This window comes from Rhamphochromis sp. 'chilingali' (assembly GCF_963969265.1).
Source record: "Rhamphochromis sp. 'chilingali' genome assembly, chromosome: 11".
In the NCBI taxonomy this organism is placed as follows: Eukaryota; Metazoa; Chordata; class Actinopteri; order Cichliformes; family Cichlidae; genus Rhamphochromis; species Rhamphochromis sp. 'chilingali'.
Genome location: NC_137938.1, coordinates 36,265,044 through 36,284,549, shown reverse-complemented (window position 1 = coordinate 36,284,549; position 19,506 = coordinate 36,265,044). Strand labels below are relative to the sequence as shown.

The 19,506-nt window shown below is 41.3% G+C and overlaps 2 protein-coding genes across 4 annotated transcripts; one reads left to right on the top strand and one right to left on the bottom strand.

The window, feature by feature from the left end:
• Positions 1-1,150: 1,150 nt before the first annotated feature.
• LOC308405807 (membrane-spanning 4-domains subfamily A member 5-like) lies at positions 1,151-6,999 on the bottom strand. 3 transcript variants are annotated; one of them, XM_080896554.1, is made up of 8 exons: positions 6,509-6,816; positions 6,203-6,348; positions 5,289-5,486; positions 3,751-3,867; positions 3,143-3,199; positions 2,656-2,862; positions 1,666-1,788; positions 1,151-1,468 (listed from the first exon to the last, which is right to left on the bottom strand). In XM_080896554.1, the coding sequence occupies exons 3-8, from the start codon at positions 5,463-5,465 to the stop codon at positions 1,403-1,405; spliced, it is 747 nt and encodes a 248-aa protein (XP_080752680.1). In that variant the 5' UTR covers positions 5,466-5,486; positions 6,203-6,348; positions 6,509-6,816; the 3' UTR covers positions 1,151-1,402. The 3 variants fall into 3 exon arrangements, with proteins under 3 accessions (XP_080752680.1, XP_080752678.1, XP_080752679.1); XM_080896552.1 differs by lacking the exons at positions 6,203-6,348; positions 6,509-6,816 and adding an exon at positions 6,899-6,999; XM_080896553.1 differs by lacking the exon at positions 6,203-6,348.
• LOC308406063 (uncharacterized protein) lies at positions 6,530-18,615 on the top strand (the record flags this gene model as incomplete). Its single annotated transcript, XM_080896865.1, has 6 exons — positions 6,530-6,566; positions 13,508-13,581; positions 17,172-17,282; positions 17,920-17,976; positions 18,087-18,257; positions 18,399-18,615. The coding sequence occupies 6 exons, from the start codon at positions 6,530-6,532 to the stop codon at positions 18,597-18,599; spliced, it is 651 nt and encodes a 216-aa protein (XP_080752991.1). The 3' UTR covers positions 18,600-18,615.
• Between the last annotated feature and the right edge of the window lie 891 nt (positions 18,616-19,506).

The following is a 19,506-nucleotide window of genomic DNA, read 5'->3' as shown; positions in this document are numbered from 1 at the left end:
AAATCGTATGAAGGTTTCTTTTTGTTTAAAGACACAATAAACTTAGTGTATGTATGCTTCTGACTTTGATGAAAGTGTTTCACAAATACAAAAAATATGTTAATATTTATTGATCTAAAACCAAAAAGTTTACTCTGATTTGATGTTTGACAAAAAAAAAAAAAAAAAAAAGGTATTCGTGTCTTTTTGTATGTAAATATCTGGTTTTAACTGTATGTGTTTTATCGCACGTGTGTCTTCTTATGTATCTGTGTAGGCTACTTTAAATGTAGTTTATAACACTGAAACTCAGTTGTGCTGATTTCAAATCTAAAGATTTATTCACTGACCAAACACATTATAATAACATCTCAGTTGATGACTCAGTCTACTTTGTCTCCTCCCTGTTTTGGAACAGCCCAGGAGCGGCTGCACTTCCTCCAAGTCCTGAGGAAGAATAAACTGGACCAGAAGATGCTGCTCCCACACCTCCAGACTCACCGTTCAGACAGCTCTGACGGTGGTGATGGCTGTAGCTCAGGAGGCAGAGCAGGTCGCTTACTTATCAGAAAGTTGGTGGTTCAATCTCTGGCTTTCACAGTCCGCATGCTAAATTTTCTTGGGCAAGTTGCATCCATCAGAGAATCAATTTGTGTGAATGTTTAAATAGAAAGCACTTAAGCAGCATAGAATAAAATTAATGTAGTATGTTGTCTTAAGTGCTTTGAGTGCTTCAGGAGAGTAGAGAAGCACTATATAAGAATCAGTCCATTTGCTAATAAACACCATTTGTTTGTTTTGTATAAATTTCTCTTGTTTTCTATATTTCCGTCTTGATTGTATAAACTTGTCCTGTTTGTCATTTATTCCTGCTGTCTACTGTTTATATTTTATTCTGGCAAGGTTGGTCATTGTACAGGGAAAATGATAATAAATGGCTATTCTATTCAATTCAATTCTATTCTATTCTATTCAGTGACAACAGCAGATAATCAAAGATCCCAATCAGCCATTGATTATTGATTAGAGTTCTGGACAGCTGCATGTTACAAAGTGTTCTGCAGCGAATTAGCCCCACACTTTTTCCACAGATTTTACCACACAATTTTTAGTTCTCATCTACCTTTGAAAACATTTTTGAAAGGAACTCAAATGCTGATGAAATGTGCAACAGATTTCTTTATTTTTATGTATCATGGCCCAATATTGTCAAAAAAAAAAAAGAAAAAGAAAGAAAGAAAAGCAACAACAAAGCATGTGGCATACTATCTGGAGGAAGGCACACTGAAGAGAAAAAGTAGAGATTTAGAAATACATTCAATTTGCAGTATATAAAAGTGCAAGAGAACTGCATGATAATGTTGCAGTACACGGTGAAAGCTATGAAGGCACATGGTTACAAAGCCTCACAGCACAATTACATTCAGACTGTAGGCTTAGTGGTAACTTCCTCTAGAAGTGGTGTGTAGAGCTCTGGGTCATCAGTGCTCTAAAAAAGAGAATATTGGTAAAGTAAAATGACGCTGAATAAATCTGTTTGGCTTTTGAGCAAGTCACCAAATATTCATAAACTTCCACATAAGAACTCACACAAAACAAAAACAAAAGAAAAAAACCTTAAACATATTCGGCCATTATTTTCTGCTTAAATAACAGTTTCACCTTGAAGCGATGCTAGTCTGTTACCTTGGTTTGTCCCTTTTCTTTGCTCTTCAGACTCTTGATCCCCAAGACGACTGAGCTGATGGTGACGCAGAGCTCCAGGACTGACAGCACAATTAGCACAGCAATGATGCTTCTGTAGAGCATCTGTTGGGATACAAACAACAGTGCTCAATTTTATTGCAGTAATAAAAGGATCAGAGGCTCAGACCCTTTGACCGGAGAGTGGGCGGAGACTTCTGTACAGACGTGACTGTGATCGCAAGATCAAAAACCTATATATAGTGGTCCCTCGTTTATCATGGGAGTAACGTTCTGAAAATGCTCTCAAAGTTCAAACCTTTGTAGAAAAATAATTTCAGCATTATAGAATGAAACCAAAGATCAAACCCTGTTTTCAGGTCCAGAACATGAGAATAGAGAAGCTGCCAGAGAATCCAACATCAATGAATCAATGGTGTAGAAATAAAGGAAGCAAGAAGAAGCTGAGTAAAGTTTGACTTATCTGACTGTTTCTGTAAATTCTATGGTAGTGGTACCACCATAGTGGTAATTAACTACGTTAACATCTACCTTCCTTTAGCATGTCCAGAAGTCCAAGTTTTTGTGCAATGGTTAGCATCTTTCTCTGCCTTTTGGGTGCTAGCGCAGGTTCCTTTGATGGTGCCAAACGTTTCATTGACATTGTTGTGTCAGTTGGAGAGAAAACTTACAAACATATAGTACAGCACTTCAGAGTTACACTGCTAGCGATCAAAGATTTATGTAAATTTGACGTTCTGTACAGGAGTCAAATTTTTTTTCTGAATAGCATGCAAAATTGCACAAAAAAAAATCTGCGGAAAAGTGAGACCACGAAAGGTGATTACCAGCTGCAAATCCATAGATTTCAGAAGCAAAAACCTGTGATTATATCTACAAAACAATTTAATAATTATTCGACTTTAAACAATTATTTTCCACTTGTCAGTTAGGTAATTTAACTTGTATGTAAACTGCTGAACTAACGCTTACCTTAATTAAAGCTTTGGCCTCCAAGCATCTCTCCTGTAGTATCATCTGTTCAGGAGACGAACTTGGTGTTGTATGATGGCCATACCAGTAGTCGGGCTCCCCACAAATGTTCCACAAATATAGATTAGATACACTGATGCTATACAGCACAATGGCTGCAATGGCAAAAGCAACGCCAGTCAGATTCAGAATCACATTGACGATAACCTGAAATACAAGATGGGTCAGTTAGTGTAAAATAAAATTTTAGACATTAGAAGGCTGGTCGGTTAAAAGTTTTACAGTCAGTCAGTGCAGGAAAGCTTGCAATGGTTGGTATTAAAGCTCTGCAGCTCCATCCTACATAAATACATATACATAGATGTGCATACATGAGACCTGGTGTAAACTTGTATATTGAAATAGAATAGTATACTTCTACTTTCATATCTTCAACTTAAACAACAAAATTCAAGTCATCCTTCTAGGATATATCTGGACTACTCACCAGACATGGACTTGGATACTTGTCAGACAAAATGCTGACGATTCCAAACATGATGAACTACACAAGACAAAAAAACAAAGACATTAAAGTTTAATTCCTTCCCATGTGTAATTTAACTGAATGAGGAGACACATCATGTGTTTAAGGTGACAATAAGAAACAGCAGCTTATCAATAAAACCACAGAAGTAAGGGATTAAGATTTCAATTGATAAAACACATTTGATTTCATAAGATTCTCCAGCTTTGTCTTAAGCGCCAACTCTGATACTCTACATACTCTGAACTACAGGCTCAATTCTGAAGAGTTGAAATGGGTTTAAAATGTAAATGAAAACAGAATGCGATGATTGGTAAACTTCATATGCCCTTATGTATTTATTTATTTATTTTACAGTAAAACTGAGAAAATTTGCAATTACAAAAAAGAAAAAGGAGAATTTTTTTTATCTGATGTTGACTACTGTGTAGCGCCCCTCTTTTAACAACAGCCCAAAACATTTGGGAACTGTAGAGAGCAGCCGATGGACTTTTGGAAGAGGAATGTTGTCCCTTTCTTTTCCGACTCAGAGGATTCTAGTTGAGGAAAAAGCTGCTTCGCTTGCTTACCAACCCTCCCATCCAAAAAGGGTAGCCGGTTTCACGTATGGTCCATAATCCAACATATCGGCTTACAAGGATTGTTCCGAGTCCAACACTGAGAAGCCCAATCATAATCTGCAGAGTCTGACAAAGAAGAAGCACAGAATTAACAACTGGTGATGTAGATGTTTAACACCAGTCATAGGATATGCTGTATACTGGAGCACTTTCTCTAAGTCTTTTTCTGTAGTGTGATAAGAAAACTCTTAAACTATCCATCCATTCTCTTCTGCTTATTCAGGGTTGTGGGGGTCTGGAGCCTATCCCAGCTGTCTGAGGGCGAGATGTAGGGTACTCCCTAGACAGATCGCCAGTCTGTCACAGGGCAAACACATCGAGACAGACAAACATTCACAACCACATACACACCTTAGAGCGATTTTAGAGTTACCAATTAACCTGACCTAACCTAACCCCACTAACCGCATGCCTTTGGACTGTGGGAGGAAGCCGAAGAGGACATCGCTAACCATTGTGCTGCCCTGTTTTAAACCACAGTGGATAACTTTTTACTTTTCTTCACTTTTAAGTCCAATAAATTTGTCAGTGAGAGAGTTAGACTCACGTGAGAGTTAGACTCACGTGGGGTAAGGAAACATGACACTGATACAAAGCCGGTGGCATCCCTGACACATAAAATTTACCTTTACTCTGTCTTCTTGGAAGGCTATCTGACATTAATAGGAGGCAACAATAGTTCTGACAGTGTTTTATCTCCTGAATGTTTAAAATGATTTGAATTACTCGACACACACACGCGCGCGCGCACGCACACACACACACACACACACACACACGCGTAAAGGGGAGTACACAAACTATATTCTGTGTTATAAAAGCTATATATAACTATATATATTCAATTCGACTTATACAGCGCCAAATCACAACAACAGTCGCCTCAAGGCGCTTTATAATGTACAGTAGATCGTACAATAATAGACAAAGAGAAAAGCCCAACAATCATATGACACCCTATGAGCAAGCACTTTGATGACAGTGGGAAGGAAAAACTCCCTTTTAACAGGAAGAAACCTCCAGCAGAACCAGGCTCAGGGAGGGGCGGGACCATCTGCTGTGATTGGTTGGGGTGAGAAAAGGAAGATAGGATAAAGACATGCTGTGGAAGAGAGAAAGAGATCAATAACAGGTATGATTTGATGCAGAGAGGTCTGTTAACACATAGTGAGTGAGAAAGGTGAGAAAATGCTTTAGCAAAAAGGAAAGTTTGAAGCCTAATCTTAAAAGTAGTGATAGTGTCTGTCTCCCGAATCCAAACTGGAAGCTGGTTCCACAGAAGAGGGGGGGCCTGAAAACTGAAGGCTCTGCCTCCCATTCTACTTTTAAATACTCTAGGAACAACAAGTTTTCGAGACCGTCAAAGCGCTTTACAATTCCACTATTAATTCACACACTGGTGGAGGCAAGCTACAGGTGTAGCCACAGCTGCCCTGGGGCAGACTGACAGAAGCGAGGTATTTGAATCCTTAAAGGTTGTAGCTCACCCCCAGCACTGTCTGAGAGGTTCTGTTGAGGCGCCTCAGGCGCTGTGACACGGTGCAGCACACTGGACTGTAGCAAAGGTTCTTGAGGATCTGGCACAGAGGAGGCCAAGAGCTATCAGGGTCAGAGGTCAAGGTGAACACAGTGACCCCATCAGCCTTAGACACAGTGACAGACATCCTGTCTGTAGATCCTGGAGACTGAAAGAGAGAAGAGTACATAAAAATGAACATAGTCTGAATCACATTAAGGCCCCAGTTGTGGAGAAATGGCTGAACTCATCGAAGTATTGAAACAAAATATTCATTTAACTTCTGCAACTAACAAAATTAAAAATCCAAATCACTCGATACCTATTATCTTATATTAACTCTTATAACTCACCTTATAATGATGTCGAGCTCCATTAACAGTGACTTACACTGTCTGTTAATTATAATGAAATTTAAAAAAAACTTGTATATAAATAAATAACTACATTAAGTGATGCAGTTGTGTTTGCAGTTATAACAAGATGCTATACATTTCAATATTAGATAAAGATGATGAGTAACTGAATAACAGTACTGAAGATAAACACTCACAGTCACTTTATTAACCATTAAACTACTTGTTAGTGGAAATATCTAATGAAAGCACTTTAAAGTATTTAAGCATGTGGACATTGAAAAGATAAAGTGAAGAAAGGTGATTTAAATGACTCTGAATGGGGCGTGGTCTTTGGTGACAGATGGACTGGTCTGAATATTACAGAAACTGATGATGAGAGAACTATCTCTAAGGTTTACAGAAAAATGTCCATAATAAAGAATTCAGTGACCTGCAGAAAATGCGTTGTTGATTATAGAGGTCAGAGGAAAATGGCCAGACTGCTTTGACAATAAACGAAGCAAGACTAACTCCCATAATCACTCACCGCGACCAACGTATGCAGAGAACGCTCTGAACGCTCAACATGTCGAAGCTTCGTTGCAAATTTTGGACGCAGGTCAGAATTTAGTGTAAACAAAAGCCTGGCTGGACCCAATAAAGTGGCTTTGGATAGTTTTTCTGAAACCGAAACTGAGAAATCATGAAACGAATATAAACGAAGTAACAGAGTAAAGCTGGTGTATGAAAAATTCACAACGTAATTCTCTTTTCATTAGCTTTGTTGACATTTTTGCAATCCTCTAAACTTTTTTTGGGGTCCTCCGCATATTAGGAAAGTGCTGTAACCTACCAGAGAGAAAACTCGACGGACATGTGCTGCAAAGCGGACGAAACTCGACTTTACTCCTGTGAGTGAAAGTCCAAAAAAATTAAGTGACTGCGCCACTACCAGCAGCAGGGAGCGAAACTGCGCCGACTGTTCCGGGAAATCGAGCCACGACCACAAAAACAAACATGTATGTAAAAAAGTATTTGATCAAAGTCTTTGTTCTCGACAGTAATACGACGTAATTTAACAATTACAGTAATACAGCTCCACCCGTGACTGGCACCACGGAGGGCATTGCAGCGTTCCAAGTTAGTCCTACAGGCCCGCTTTGATCTACAGCCCCTGTTTACCAATGATTACGTCACATTAACCTGAATTACAATACAAAATCAATAAAACAAACAAACTTACTTGTCAGAGGAGAAGAAAAGCAACCAAAAACCAAATTAATATCTGGTTGTGTGTTTGTTGCGCAGCTATTGCTGGATGAGATTTTCCAGTTGTTCCTCCGCCCATAAGGACAATATAAAAATTAACCCTTTGCTCAACATCCAATTACACACAAAGATAATTGAAAAAAATCAAATGTGGAAGAATTACCCTCACTAGCAAAACGGAACAATACAGTGAAAAACGTTGGTGGACTAATTTAACTAAACTAATTTAGGACTAATAACCAGATTATAATAATCAACGCACTGATTTTGATCTATTTATTTAGGCATTAAGTGAATCAGCAAATTGTTGTAGAAATCCAGGTAAATGAATTTTGGATTTCGGTTGTTTCCTAAGTGGACAGTTTGCTTTCACTGGAAGTGTGATTGACTTGGGGTTACTGTGTTAAGTCAGGGGTGGGGGAACTCCAGGCCTCGAGAGCTATGGCGTTATTTTTGTGCCACTATTCTGAGCGCACGTAAAAAAAAATTGAGCGCACGTAAAAAAAGTTTGCAGGTGCATGTGTTGAATTTTGAGGAGAAATTTATTTTGAGCGAAGAAAAGCTGAATTTGAGTGAACAAAATTCATTCCTGCGTGCAAAAAATGTATTTCAGTGTTTTTATTATCCACATACACACACCAGCAGCCCCTCCAGCTCAGTTTTTGCATTTGCGCTCGCTCGCAATGTGTTGCTCGCGCTCTCAACATTTCTGCCCATGCGCGCTCAATTCTTTCTCTACACCGTTATATTTGTGCCACAAAACCAGCCAATCACAGACTTGGATACAAAAAAATCTGATTGGCTGTTCTGCTCTCCAATCAGCTCGAAATGACGAAATGCAATATCCCAGAATCCATTTCGTCCAAAACTCAAAGGAGGCAGTGGCGGAGGAACACAGAGTGGCAGAGTTTGAAATATTACTCTTTCTGGGTCACAAAATAAAATTTAAACATATTTTCATGCGAGAATGGTGCTGTGTAAACTTCAAATACCTGCTCGATTTATCAAGACATCACATATTTGCAAAAGTGCTCTAACGTTTTTGGAGATGCCTGTTGTCAAAGGCTTTATGGCCGTTCCTATAAGACCTGGTGGGCTGGTCTCCAGCCAAAATGCCGGGCCGATTTTTTTTTGTCCCAGTCCAGCACTGGTTCAGCCCTTAGCGCTTTTTTTTCCTTGTTTTCAGTGGTAATGCCTATGATTGTGCCAGAGCACATTTCAATCAACCATGGGCATTTCACAGGGCCGGACGGGGACATGTTTCCCTCACCACATATCCAAACTGACAGGCTCCAGCAAACATCAGCTGCTAGAAATTAATATTAAATAAATTATAACAACAGCTGATCAAGCTTAAACATGCTGCTGTTGTTTAGCACGACATCCGCCGGTTTCCTCTTTCTGGCGCAAAGTGGGCGATAAACAAACGACAGAAAAGCCGATCAGCTGATCATTGATCAGTTTCATGATTGAAGTAGGACAGGAGTGGGGGGGGGGGGGGGGCAGAGAATAACAGAAGAAGATGCAGCTGTGCAGCAAAGACACAGAATAACTCCAGCTTTGTGCCTTTTTCCATTCTAGCTGAAGTCCGGGACAAACTGCGTCCCTTCTCAGCTCAATACGAAACACGTAAAAGTAACCATTCCATTTTGTAAGGAGCCGTTGGCAACTCTACTAACTAACCTTATGAATAAAATAAAGTTCACTATCAGTAACATCATAGCACCCACCCAGCTGTATAGAAACTCCATCATGCTAGATAGTACGCAGTACGAGTTATTGTAACTGATTATAAAAAGTTAGCACAACGAAAATAAACTCCACCTGTTTATATCTGACCCAGATAGACTGCAGGTCATAACTTCTTACCTGAAGTTCAGTTCACCTGACACTCGGACCGGCGGCCGCCTCGGGTCTGTCCTCCTCCTGCCTCCCTTTCCCTCATCCACTTGCTGGCCTCTGTGGAAGCTCCGCCACAGCCACCACCAAACAATTGAGTTATTTTTACACATCGGCCAGCATCTGGTCAATCCACCACCTTTCATTGTTCATGCGTTACAAAAAAATAAATAAGTCATCCCCACCGGGCAAATGCCTGGTATGCCCGATGGCCAGCCCAGCTATGGCATTTGAGATTTCAACAGGTTTTTGGAAATGGATTGTCTTGTAGCGGACAAATATGTTTTTTAATGGCACAAATAATTTGTGGGGCATCTTATTGTGACACCTGATTGTTCTTTCATTTTAGTTATAGTAGTGTTTTTAAATGGTTGCACAAAATGGAAAAAAAAAAAACCTCCAATGTAATGCCAAATGGATCATCGTGGCATTGCCGTATTGGTCCATTTGGTCGATCTTTGTTTTTATTATTTATTATATTTTATTTTCAGATGTTACAGACGGGACAGACATGAGTGAGAGATAGGAAAGGGAGAAAGAAAGAGGAAGGAAAGGAAAAACAGAAGGCGAGAGGGACAGTGAGAAAGGGGGGGAGAAAAAAAATAAAAATCTCCTGGATCACCTGTTGAGAGAAGAATAGAAAACAAGCAAAAAAAGACAAAAAAACAAACAAAAACAAAGCAACATACTAAACACAACACCATCGCATTAATCTAGCTAAGTGTAAACAGCAGTAAAAACTAAATATTCAATGTTGTTGTGCAGCACGCAGGACAGATGTGCTTCGAAGTAGCAGCCAAGAAAGGTGTAATTTGGGTCTACAAGCAGTGAACACCCGTGTGCATACCTGTGTGGATCAGCGCGCTTGTATTCCAAAGGTTTCTCCATGTAACGATCTGCTAGGTCCCACCTTCACTGTTGTGATTGGTGTGGGGGTAGGGACAGGCTTAGGGCGTCGGGGGGTTCCCCGGAGGCATCTTCCTTGGGGGGCTCAACCCGGGGTAGCGGTCATGTCCGGTTGGGGGCTCTGTTGGCTCTCAGGTGACTGTTTCCTCGCGGCTGCGTGCAGCAGGGCTAGGGGAGGGTCTGTGCTGACGGACGTGGGTTACTGACCTGGTAGCCTGGCTGGCCCTGGGTGGGTCCGGGATGGGCGTGAGGTTCTGGGGGCGCTCCGTCTCTGGGCTGGGGCCCGGGCCGGGCCTCGGGGGCTTGGATCCTGGTTGGTGTGTTGCCGGGGTTGTGGGCAGGTGGGTGCATGGGGGCCCGGCCCTGGAGCAGGGTGCCGCCGGTGCGTCGAACCACCTGGGGGGCTCTTCAACTGGTGGGGGAGATGGTCACATCTTGCAGGAGCTTTCCTCTCTTCAGGAACTCTCTCTGCAGGAGGGGGAGATACAGGAGAGGTGGAGGAAGATCTCAGCCTGGGCGTTTACTGTCTTATGTAGTCTGGAAGATGAGTGGATGGTGGGGTGGGTGCAGTTTTCTCTGTGGTGGGGTTGGGTGGACTGTCCCGGGCTCTGTGGGGCCGGGAGGCGCTGCTGCACTGGGCCCCGGTCTGGATGGGCCTGGGCCCCCTTTCCCTGGCGGGTCGCGGAGTGTGGGAGTGCCTACTGGGGTCAGCGGGGGAGCTGGCCCCAGGGAGGGGTTACCTGCCCCTCCCTTCCTTCCCTCCCCATCTCCAGCTGCCTCTCTCTTCCCGCTCCACCACAACCACCCACACATGCAGGGCCTTGGAGTAGGGGTATGTCACCAGGGTGCAGAGGAGGCTACCCCCCCCTCTGTCCCCTTCTGGCTGCCTCTGCCTCAATTTTATCCCACAACTTAGACATTCACATTATTCACACTCTCATTACACATACATATAGGATCTTGGGGGTGGGCACAATCATGGAGTCCAAATTACCATCAGGGTGTACACCTCACCCCTGGCGTCGTTGCCCACCTCTCAATTTTAAATACACTTAGACATTGAGGGCTATCAGGAGTAGGGTTGCCAACTCCCTGAAAAATAAATAAGGGACACCTCGTGGCCAGGGCCGGGCGACCCAGTTGTCTTCACCCTTCCCAGTGTGGTGAATTTTCTAGCTCTTTTTTTGTGTGTGAAATTATTTTTTTAACCATTTGACTTGAATTTGATTTAAGTAGATGTGTATTCTTTGTGATATGAACACATGTGAAACAAATGATCATTTAGCCATTTATTTTTAGCTCAAAATGACAACATTAACACAGTAAAACAGGTCTCCTTCTTAAACAGAAGCCTGTCATGCTTAACTTTTGAGAATATAAGTAAATCTTTCTTTAAAAGAACTCTGTCCTGCTTAACTTAAAATAATAGAAAACAATAGAAAGAAAAACATTCTTGTAACAGTGCACATTTAGTGCATTTAGTACAATTGGCTTCAGTTGAGGTATTATTTCAGCTTTTCTAATGCTAATCAGCTGCTCCTGTTTGTAAACCCGCTTGTTCCCATGATTACGCATCTTAACTCATCATCATTATTCATCTATGTATTACTTTTATGTATTAGTCATCTATTTGTAATCATCTATCCTTGCAGTTGTTTATTACACAAAATAAATTATATTATCACACTTCTGGCCACATAGCGCTGATATTCACTGCACATGCCCATATTAACTTTTTCCAGCCAGGTGTTTTCCTTTTCCCATTCTTCCCTTTCTCTGAGGGGAACAAACATTGCTGCTCTAATGCTGGGCTTACACTGTGTGGTTTTAGGCCCATTTTGAGCCGATTTTTGAGTGATCTTCATCGTGCATCGTGTAGTATACGTGGGGTAACGAGAAGCGATTAACACCTCACGACCAGCTCCTGATCATCAATCGCTCGTGAGGGTCTCATCACAGCCGCTCACACTGCTCGCGCGCAAACACGTAAACGTTGGTGTAAAAGATGGAGCAGCACGGCTGTGCAGCGTGTGATCTGGACACAAGCGATGGAGGCACAACTTGTAGAACTTTTCAAAGCTCATCCGAGCCTTTTCGATGTGGCATCACAAAATTATCACGACCACAACAACCGTGAAAATAGTTGGATTTACATTGCTGCTCAGTCACAGCTGCCCGATCAATGTTTTTCATTAGCAATTTAGCAAAGTTGATGGTGGTGGTGTGTGTGTCTGTGTGAGTGTAATGCTGGGCTTACACTGTGCGATTTTTGGCCCATTTTGAACCGATTTTTGAGTCGTGCGACCGATTTGGCGATCGGCCCGATTTTGGCCTTCATCGTGCGTCGTGTAGTATACGTGGGGTAACGAGACGCGATTAACACCTCACGACCAGCTCCCGATCATCAATCGCTTGGTCGTGAGGGTGTCACCGCAGTTTGTCACACTGCGCACGCGCAAACACAAATGTCAGCGAAAAAGACGGAGCAGCACGGCTGTGCAGCGTGTGATCTGGACACAAGCGATGGAGGCACAACCTGTAGAACCATCCGAGCCCTTTCGATGTGGCCTCACAAAATTATCACGACCACAACAACCATGAAAATAGTTGGATTTACATGCTGCTCAATCACAGCTGCCTGATCAATGTTTTTCATTAGCAATTTAGCAAAGTTGATGGTGGTGGTGTGTGTCTGTGTGAGTGAAAGACAGAGGGAGAGCGCGACAGATTTTCTGTTATAACCTTCATTTTATGGAGGCACAGTGTGAGCACTCAGGTCGCATCAGAGCATCGGGCCGTATAGTGTGAGACCTGCATCGTGACCTACCAACTTTTAACCCCTGCGAGTCAATTGTGCAGTTTGAGCAGGAGCTGAATAACGCGACTGAAAAAATCGCACAGTGTCTGCCCAGCTTTAGGTGTACTGTCGTCCGAGACTTGCACCGCAGTGTCGGCGTTTGTTTCCCTGTTGGCCATGCTTCTTGTTGTGGTCATCTGTTGTCTTCCGGTATTTTCTCCGTAAGCGACCTTTCCTCGACCAATGAGATGAGCGGTAATCTGAATTGTCATACTCGAATTGTCATAAGTGTGCTGTCAGCTCATTGGTCACAAAGCAGGAGAGGGGCTGGGAATTATGTTTTCCAACAAAGCGTTAATTCCATTAACATTTATAGACTACTTTTGATTCTCACTGTATTACGGGACAAAGTGCGTCCCTTATTAGCTCAATACGGGACGTGTACTTTTGTTTCGAAATACGGGACGATTCCGTTTTTTAAGGGACGGTTGGCAACCCTAACAGTAATACAGCTCCACCCTTGACTGGCACCACGGAGCGCATTGCAAGTTACGGTGTGTTCACACCGAACGCGATGGACGCGAATAGAGCGTCAGGTTTACATGTAAAGTCAATGGAAAGGCGCGATGACGCGCGATTGCGGGTCCCGCGAAAATTCGGAAGCAGATTTGCGTCGCGAAAACGCCAAAACGCGTGAAACGCGCGTCAGTGTAGCGCGTCTGGCGCGTTTGACTCGCGAATAAAACCACGCGCGTGAGTTTTTGTGTTGCATTTTGTGCATACGCGCGTTTCGCGTCTACCGCTCGAGTTGGAAAAATCTGAACTCCAGCGTCAAATCGCGCCGCGACAACCAATCAGGAGCCTGGTGACGTGGCTGTTACCTAGGTCAAAGGGGCAGATCCAGCCAGAGCCTTTCATACTTCAATGGAGGGGAAGGCTAATCAATGCGGTAGCAAACAACTCGGAGCTGTACAACACCAGCTGCTTTCAGTACCGAGACAGGAATAAAAAGGACCGAGCTTGGAGGAAGATATGTGAAGAGATCGGGCAACCTGGTAAGTTCATTCATTTCTCTTTTGAAAGTTTTCACTGACCCGGGAAGCCGCACAAAAGCTAGCAAGCCACCGCTATTTTCCCACTGACGTACAAATACCGTTCTGCTTTTATGCATGTTGTCATTTAGGAATATATTTTATTGTTTATTAATAAACAGCACACAGTGGTCCCGCTGTTCATCCGTCACTGCTTTGCTTTTTCGCTGATTTTTTATTGCACAGTACAGCATTGCATTCTGCAGCCTGATTGACAAATCTCCTGCGCTTGCCAAATTTATCACGTTTGGTTTTGATAACCATCGCGTCCAATAGAAAAAACAGCACAAAAACACCCATAACTATGAGCCTCATTCGGAAATAGACACCTGCACCGTGAGGGAAAAAGGCGCACGAAAGTGGCGGGCAGATGAAGACAAACCGCGGCATAATAATACTTTTACGTTTTGCAATCTACAAAGGTTTGCACTTTGAGAATCAATTGTGAGAACTGTGACCAGGGGCTAGTTATTCTGAGAACCCCTGCAATAAATGAGGGACCACTGTCTACTCTACGATTATTATATCCAACCTGTTAACATTTAATACTGTATTGATAGAACCAACTGATTCTGCAGCAGAGCATCCCCAGTCCCTGAGCTCCTGCTGCTGCACCCACAGATATGTACAGCAAGCACTGATACCTTTTTAGTCGGTGGGATTCCCTTGTGATCACCTTTACTAAATATCTACAACCAATCTGATTATATCCTGTTATTGTTTTTCAAATGTGGGTCCTCTGCAAATACCCACCCCTCACATGCACACATGAACCTCGACAGTAATACGACGTAATTTAACAATTACAGTAATACAGCTCCACCCGTGACTGGCACCACGGAGGGCATTGCAGCGTTCCAAGTTAGTCCTACAGGCCCGCTTTGATCTCCAGCCCCTGTTTACCAATGATTACGTCACATTAACCTAAATTACAATACAAAATAAAACAAAAACCGATTTACTTGTCAGAGCAGAAGAAAAGCAAGCAAGATCCAAATTAATATCTGGTTGTATGTTTGTTGCGCAGCTGTTATTGGATGCGAAATTTTGCCCGTTGTTCTTCCGCCCACACGGAAGATATAAACAAATTAACCCTTTGCTCAACGTCCAGTTAAACACACTGATAATTGAAAATAATCCAATATAGAAGAATTACCCTCACTAGCAAAAAGGAACAACACGATGAAAAACGTTGGACTAATTTAGCAATATTTTAAATGAACTCCGGTTATAACTATATTATAAATATTTATATAAACATCTGCAAAACTTTTTTATATTACTTTGACATTGTGTTGTTTTTTCAATTTTTATAAATGATGATAATTTATGACAATAATTTAGCAAATAAACGTTTTTATGAGGCTTCATCAAATTTGGGACTATTGAAAAGAATTACGCTGCTCTCTGGTGGACACACATATGAAATCAGACGTGTCACTACATTAACCTAAGGATAAGGAAACAGATTATAATAATCAAAGCGCCGATTTTTATCTATTTATTTAGGCATTAAGTGAAACAGCAAATTGTTGTAGAAATGCACATTAATGACTGTTCGTAGGATTTTAGTGGAAGCACAGAAAACCTCCAAGAAGTGTGTTATTACAACATAATTATAATTAATTTTGGATGGCATTTAAGTATTAAATAACTACTATTGTTATTGAGCTTGAAACAGCGTTATTGCTAAAATGTTAAGACACAGGTGAACGTGACAGAAAATCGTAACTGCGCCAATCCTCCAAAAGTTTACAAGAAAATGAATCACTGACGGGATTTGCGCTGCGTGTTTTGGTGGTGATTGCAGAGGTGGGAAGTGTGGGGGAGGGGGGGGGGAGGGGGGGGGATTGTTATTGTTTTTTGGGTCTGTAGGCTACATGTGACATTATATTTCTTCAGATTGTGAAAGGTGCTGCAAATCAAACTGAGGCAGACTACCTGTGTCATTTATAGGCTGCTTAAAAATGCTCTGCAGGTTACTGCAGGATGAACAGGTTAGTTTGCTGTACTGTGATGGATTTAGATCAAAAAGCCTGTACTACTACTCAGTCTACTGGAACTGTTAAAAAGAAACATGTACAAAACTCCACACTGTTAGAATGATTAGAATGATTTCAGGTAGAACTGCTACATTTTATTAAACAGAAGCTGTCAACTCTGCTCTCTTGTGTGGGCAACCATGAGGAAACAGTTCCTTTTAAGTTGTAGATTCAACCTGCTTCATATTTTTGGCCACCAGATGCTACCAAAGAAGATTATGTTGAAAGACTTTGAGTAATGAACCCTTTATGGATACAAATTTCGATGCTTCAGAAAGCTTCATTTGTCTGTCACTACCACTAAGCTGACACTTAGAAATAAAAAGGAACTAAACAGGAAACCTCTAAATGAACAGGCCAGCCAGGATGAGGGAAAAATTGACGACCATGTAACAAAGAGCAGTGGCAGAAACAGACAATATATACACAATAGGAAAGTAACACATCCACACTGAGACTCAGACACATAAGCTTGACACTGGGAGTGAAGAAAAACAGAAAGACTGGAAAAACAAAAAGATGAAACACAGAGAGGAGAATGTGGGACCAGGAAAGGGAGAAACACAGGATGCAGGGCTACAGATATAATAACAACACAAGAGAGGGAACACAGAGAAACCAGACAAACACAAGGACACAACCAGGGAGACAGGAATCACAAAAGGAAACTAACAGCTAAGGAACATATACATAATCCAAGTAACCATGACAACATTCAAGTTATCTTTTTTATTAGCTGCAACAGAAGAAATGTCACATTTTGACCTTTTCCCCAAGTCCCACTTGAAGCCACCATTGCATCATAGAGCTCTTAATAATATATACATATCACAGGTGAATGGAAGATTAAAAAAGCAGATGTATTTAATAAAAATATGTATTATTAAAGAATAAGACAGAAAAGACAGAAACACAACATGCTTTACTTTGTCCCCTGTTGCATATTTTACAGTTACTAAATAAATAATGGCAGGCAAAGGACACAAGCATTATCTCACTGCCTTAGAGCACACCCACAGCTTTAATACACCTGCATGTTTGGATTTGATAGGTTTGTTGACTGATAATTGTGACTCTGTTTGCTTTAAGCATTGAGAATTTGGCACATTCAAATGTGGGTCCTCTGCAAATACCCACCCCTCACATGCACACATGAACCAAAAATGAGAGACCAACTGCGTGAGCTCCAACCTCTAGTCAGTAGCAAGACGACACATTTCTTTGGTGGGAGGCACATTCCCACTGCTGAACAAAAGGACAGAAACGTCTTTCAAGTTTTAGGTGTCGGTCCATCATCAAAAAAAGGAAGCTGGCAAATAGTGAGAAGATGCTTCCACCAGTGTGTCACATCCTGAAGTTTCTTTGCTGCAGTCCAAAGATTTGCTGCTGTTTGCATCTGCTGCAGGTCTTTGATGCTGCAGCTATTGGGGTGAGAACGTAAAAGAAATGTATCATCCAGCTGTTAAAAGATCATTTTAAGCTTTTACTTTAATCGTTCTGAATCCTTTACAGACTATACAGATCTTAGTGGGCCTGTTTAACATTGGACTTGGGCCGGGACGAACAAGCACACATCCTGGGGACCTCAGCAGCCTGGGAGCTGCTTACTGGCTGGGTGCTGTGGTAAAATAATCTTCTTTTTCCTTTTATTGTTGCGTATTTAGCACTTTTTTGTGGTAGAAGAGTTTTTTATTTTGACCTGCAGGAAAAAAGAAGGCCTTTTTTAAATTAACGTGTCTTTTATGCACATGTTAGTTATCCTGTCATTTGTAGGTCCAAATATTTAATGTTGGGAGTCATTCTTCAACCTACAACTGTACACTTCGTGACAGCTCTCAATTGGACTTCACAATAGCTCAGATCAATTACTTCATAACTCATGCTGGGCTTGGTGTTGTAGCTCCTCTCCCTATGTGTCAACTTTCTGCTGATTGATTTTACAGCAGTGAGATGTGGCTGTTTGCCTGACATGACCAAAGCTGTCCCTTTGTCACAAGGGTCACCAAAGCAGGTAGCTCTGGTGGAGTTTTACACCAGATCTCCTTCCTGATACAATCTCAAAAGAATTTATGTTTCCAGCTGGAACTCACCTGCTAAGCAAAGGTGTAAAATCACCCGAAACTAAAGTCTATAACTTTTCGATAAATACATTAACAATTTGTTAAATGGTCTATTACCTTTTTTTTTTTTTTTTTTTTAAAAAGGACTTTTCTTGAATTTATGATCACCTCTAACATCACGTCTACTGACCTCTCACCAGTTCATTGTTAGTGGAATTGTGTCCATTTTGGCTGGACAACTCCGTTCATCCTGTTTGGTAAGAAAACTCATGAAGGACTTAAGACTGTGCTGTAAATAAGATTGTCAATAAAAAATGTGTTAAACAACTTGTTTCTAAGTTTTAATTTTCTAAATGTCTCCTCTCAGATGGGCTTCTCTGTTTTCATGAATATTGCTGGTGGGATCTTTGCCATTACTGCCATTGTGCTGTATGGCATGGACCTGAGAGACACCTCTCTCCTCTGGATTTGTGACCGCAGCAGCGATGAAGCTGTTCTTGATGAAGACAACTGCAGAAATGTAGCGCTTTTTGCCCAAGTAATCCAGCCTAAACACACATTTACAGTGTACAATAACTGCAGCAAAGTTGTCATGTGAGTTGCTCTGTACAGTGCTATATGACAATTTTTGAGGTAAATTGTGTTTTTTCTTTATTTTACTGTGTTCAAAAATCATCAGAAATTACTGAAATCCTTGGACATCACACTGATCATCCTGGCTCTTCTTCAGCTGGCTGTCAATATTCGTTATGCTATTTGGGGCATCAGAGCTCTGTGTCCACAGGGTGACAAAGATGTCGAGGAACAGTTGCCACAAGTCTGCCACAAGAGATCATCCCGATCCATCCCGGAAATGAAAACTGACCTCGTGAACACATGAATGCATGAGCTGCACATTTACTTCTGTTTCTTTGAACTCCAGCAGAAAGTATTGACAATAACCCCGCCCAGTATCTCTCTGTAAATCCTCATCTGCTTGTAGATGATTTCTTTGATGCTTGAATAAAAAAAAGAAGCAAAACTATTTGTTTTGTTCTTCAGTTTCATAGGATTTCTGGCTTTTTCCACCGTTGGGAAGTACTTGAAATATTTCTTTATGCTAATTTTCTGATGTCATTGTGTAAACAAATGAGAATACTCTGTTCTACACACACGTACAATAAATGATAAGAATGCACCTGTGAAGATATAAAATTGACAACTCACAGAACAAAAATAACTCATCAGTAAATCATGATGTAATGTTCTTGAAGTGCACTGTGTTTTGTGTCTGCAGGGTGTCAAAGATACTGAGATTTCCCAGCCAATTTTGAAGGAAGTCCTCATGATGAGTCCCGGTGCTGAAAAAGGATTCACTCTAATGTTTGGATCCTTGAAATAAATCCTCAAGATCTACTAGCAGAATCAAATCAAAACTGCATTACAACAGTAATAATGTTTAATGACTGTAACTGCAAAGCTGTTTCTTAACTCAATTAATTCATTCTAATCATTTTCTAACTTGCAGATTTTCTATTCTACAAACATATAATAGTAATTGAATGGCACGGTTGCACATTAGCAAAGCACATCAATGCACGGTATGGAAGTACTAGTTTGTCTGTTTTTTCTCGTATTTTTAGCTCTTTTAATAAACTGTAACTTCACTGAGTGAATGGAACAAACTGCAAAATGATAATTTCAATTCATAAATATTTTCACTGTTATTTTCACTTATTTTCCCCGTTTTTGTTTGTTTGTTTTGAAAAAGGGCCCAAATGTTGTTTTAGCTTTTAGCTGCATATGAC

Bases quoted from the DNA above. Each gene is read 5' to 3' on its own strand.
- LOC308405807 (XM_080896552.1), bottom strand. From the start codon at position 5,465: ATGTCTGTCACTGTGTCTAAGGCTGATGGGGTCACTGTGTTCACCTTG. The intron at 3,868-5,288 runs GTGAGCTACAAC...CTTCTTTGTCAG, and splicing joins CCTCTCAGACAGTGCTGGGG to ACTCTGCAGATTATGATTGG. The intron at 3,200-3,750 runs GTAAGCAAGCGA...TGTCTTGTGTAG, and splicing joins CTTTTTGGATGGGAGGGTTG to TTCATCATGTTTGGAATCGT.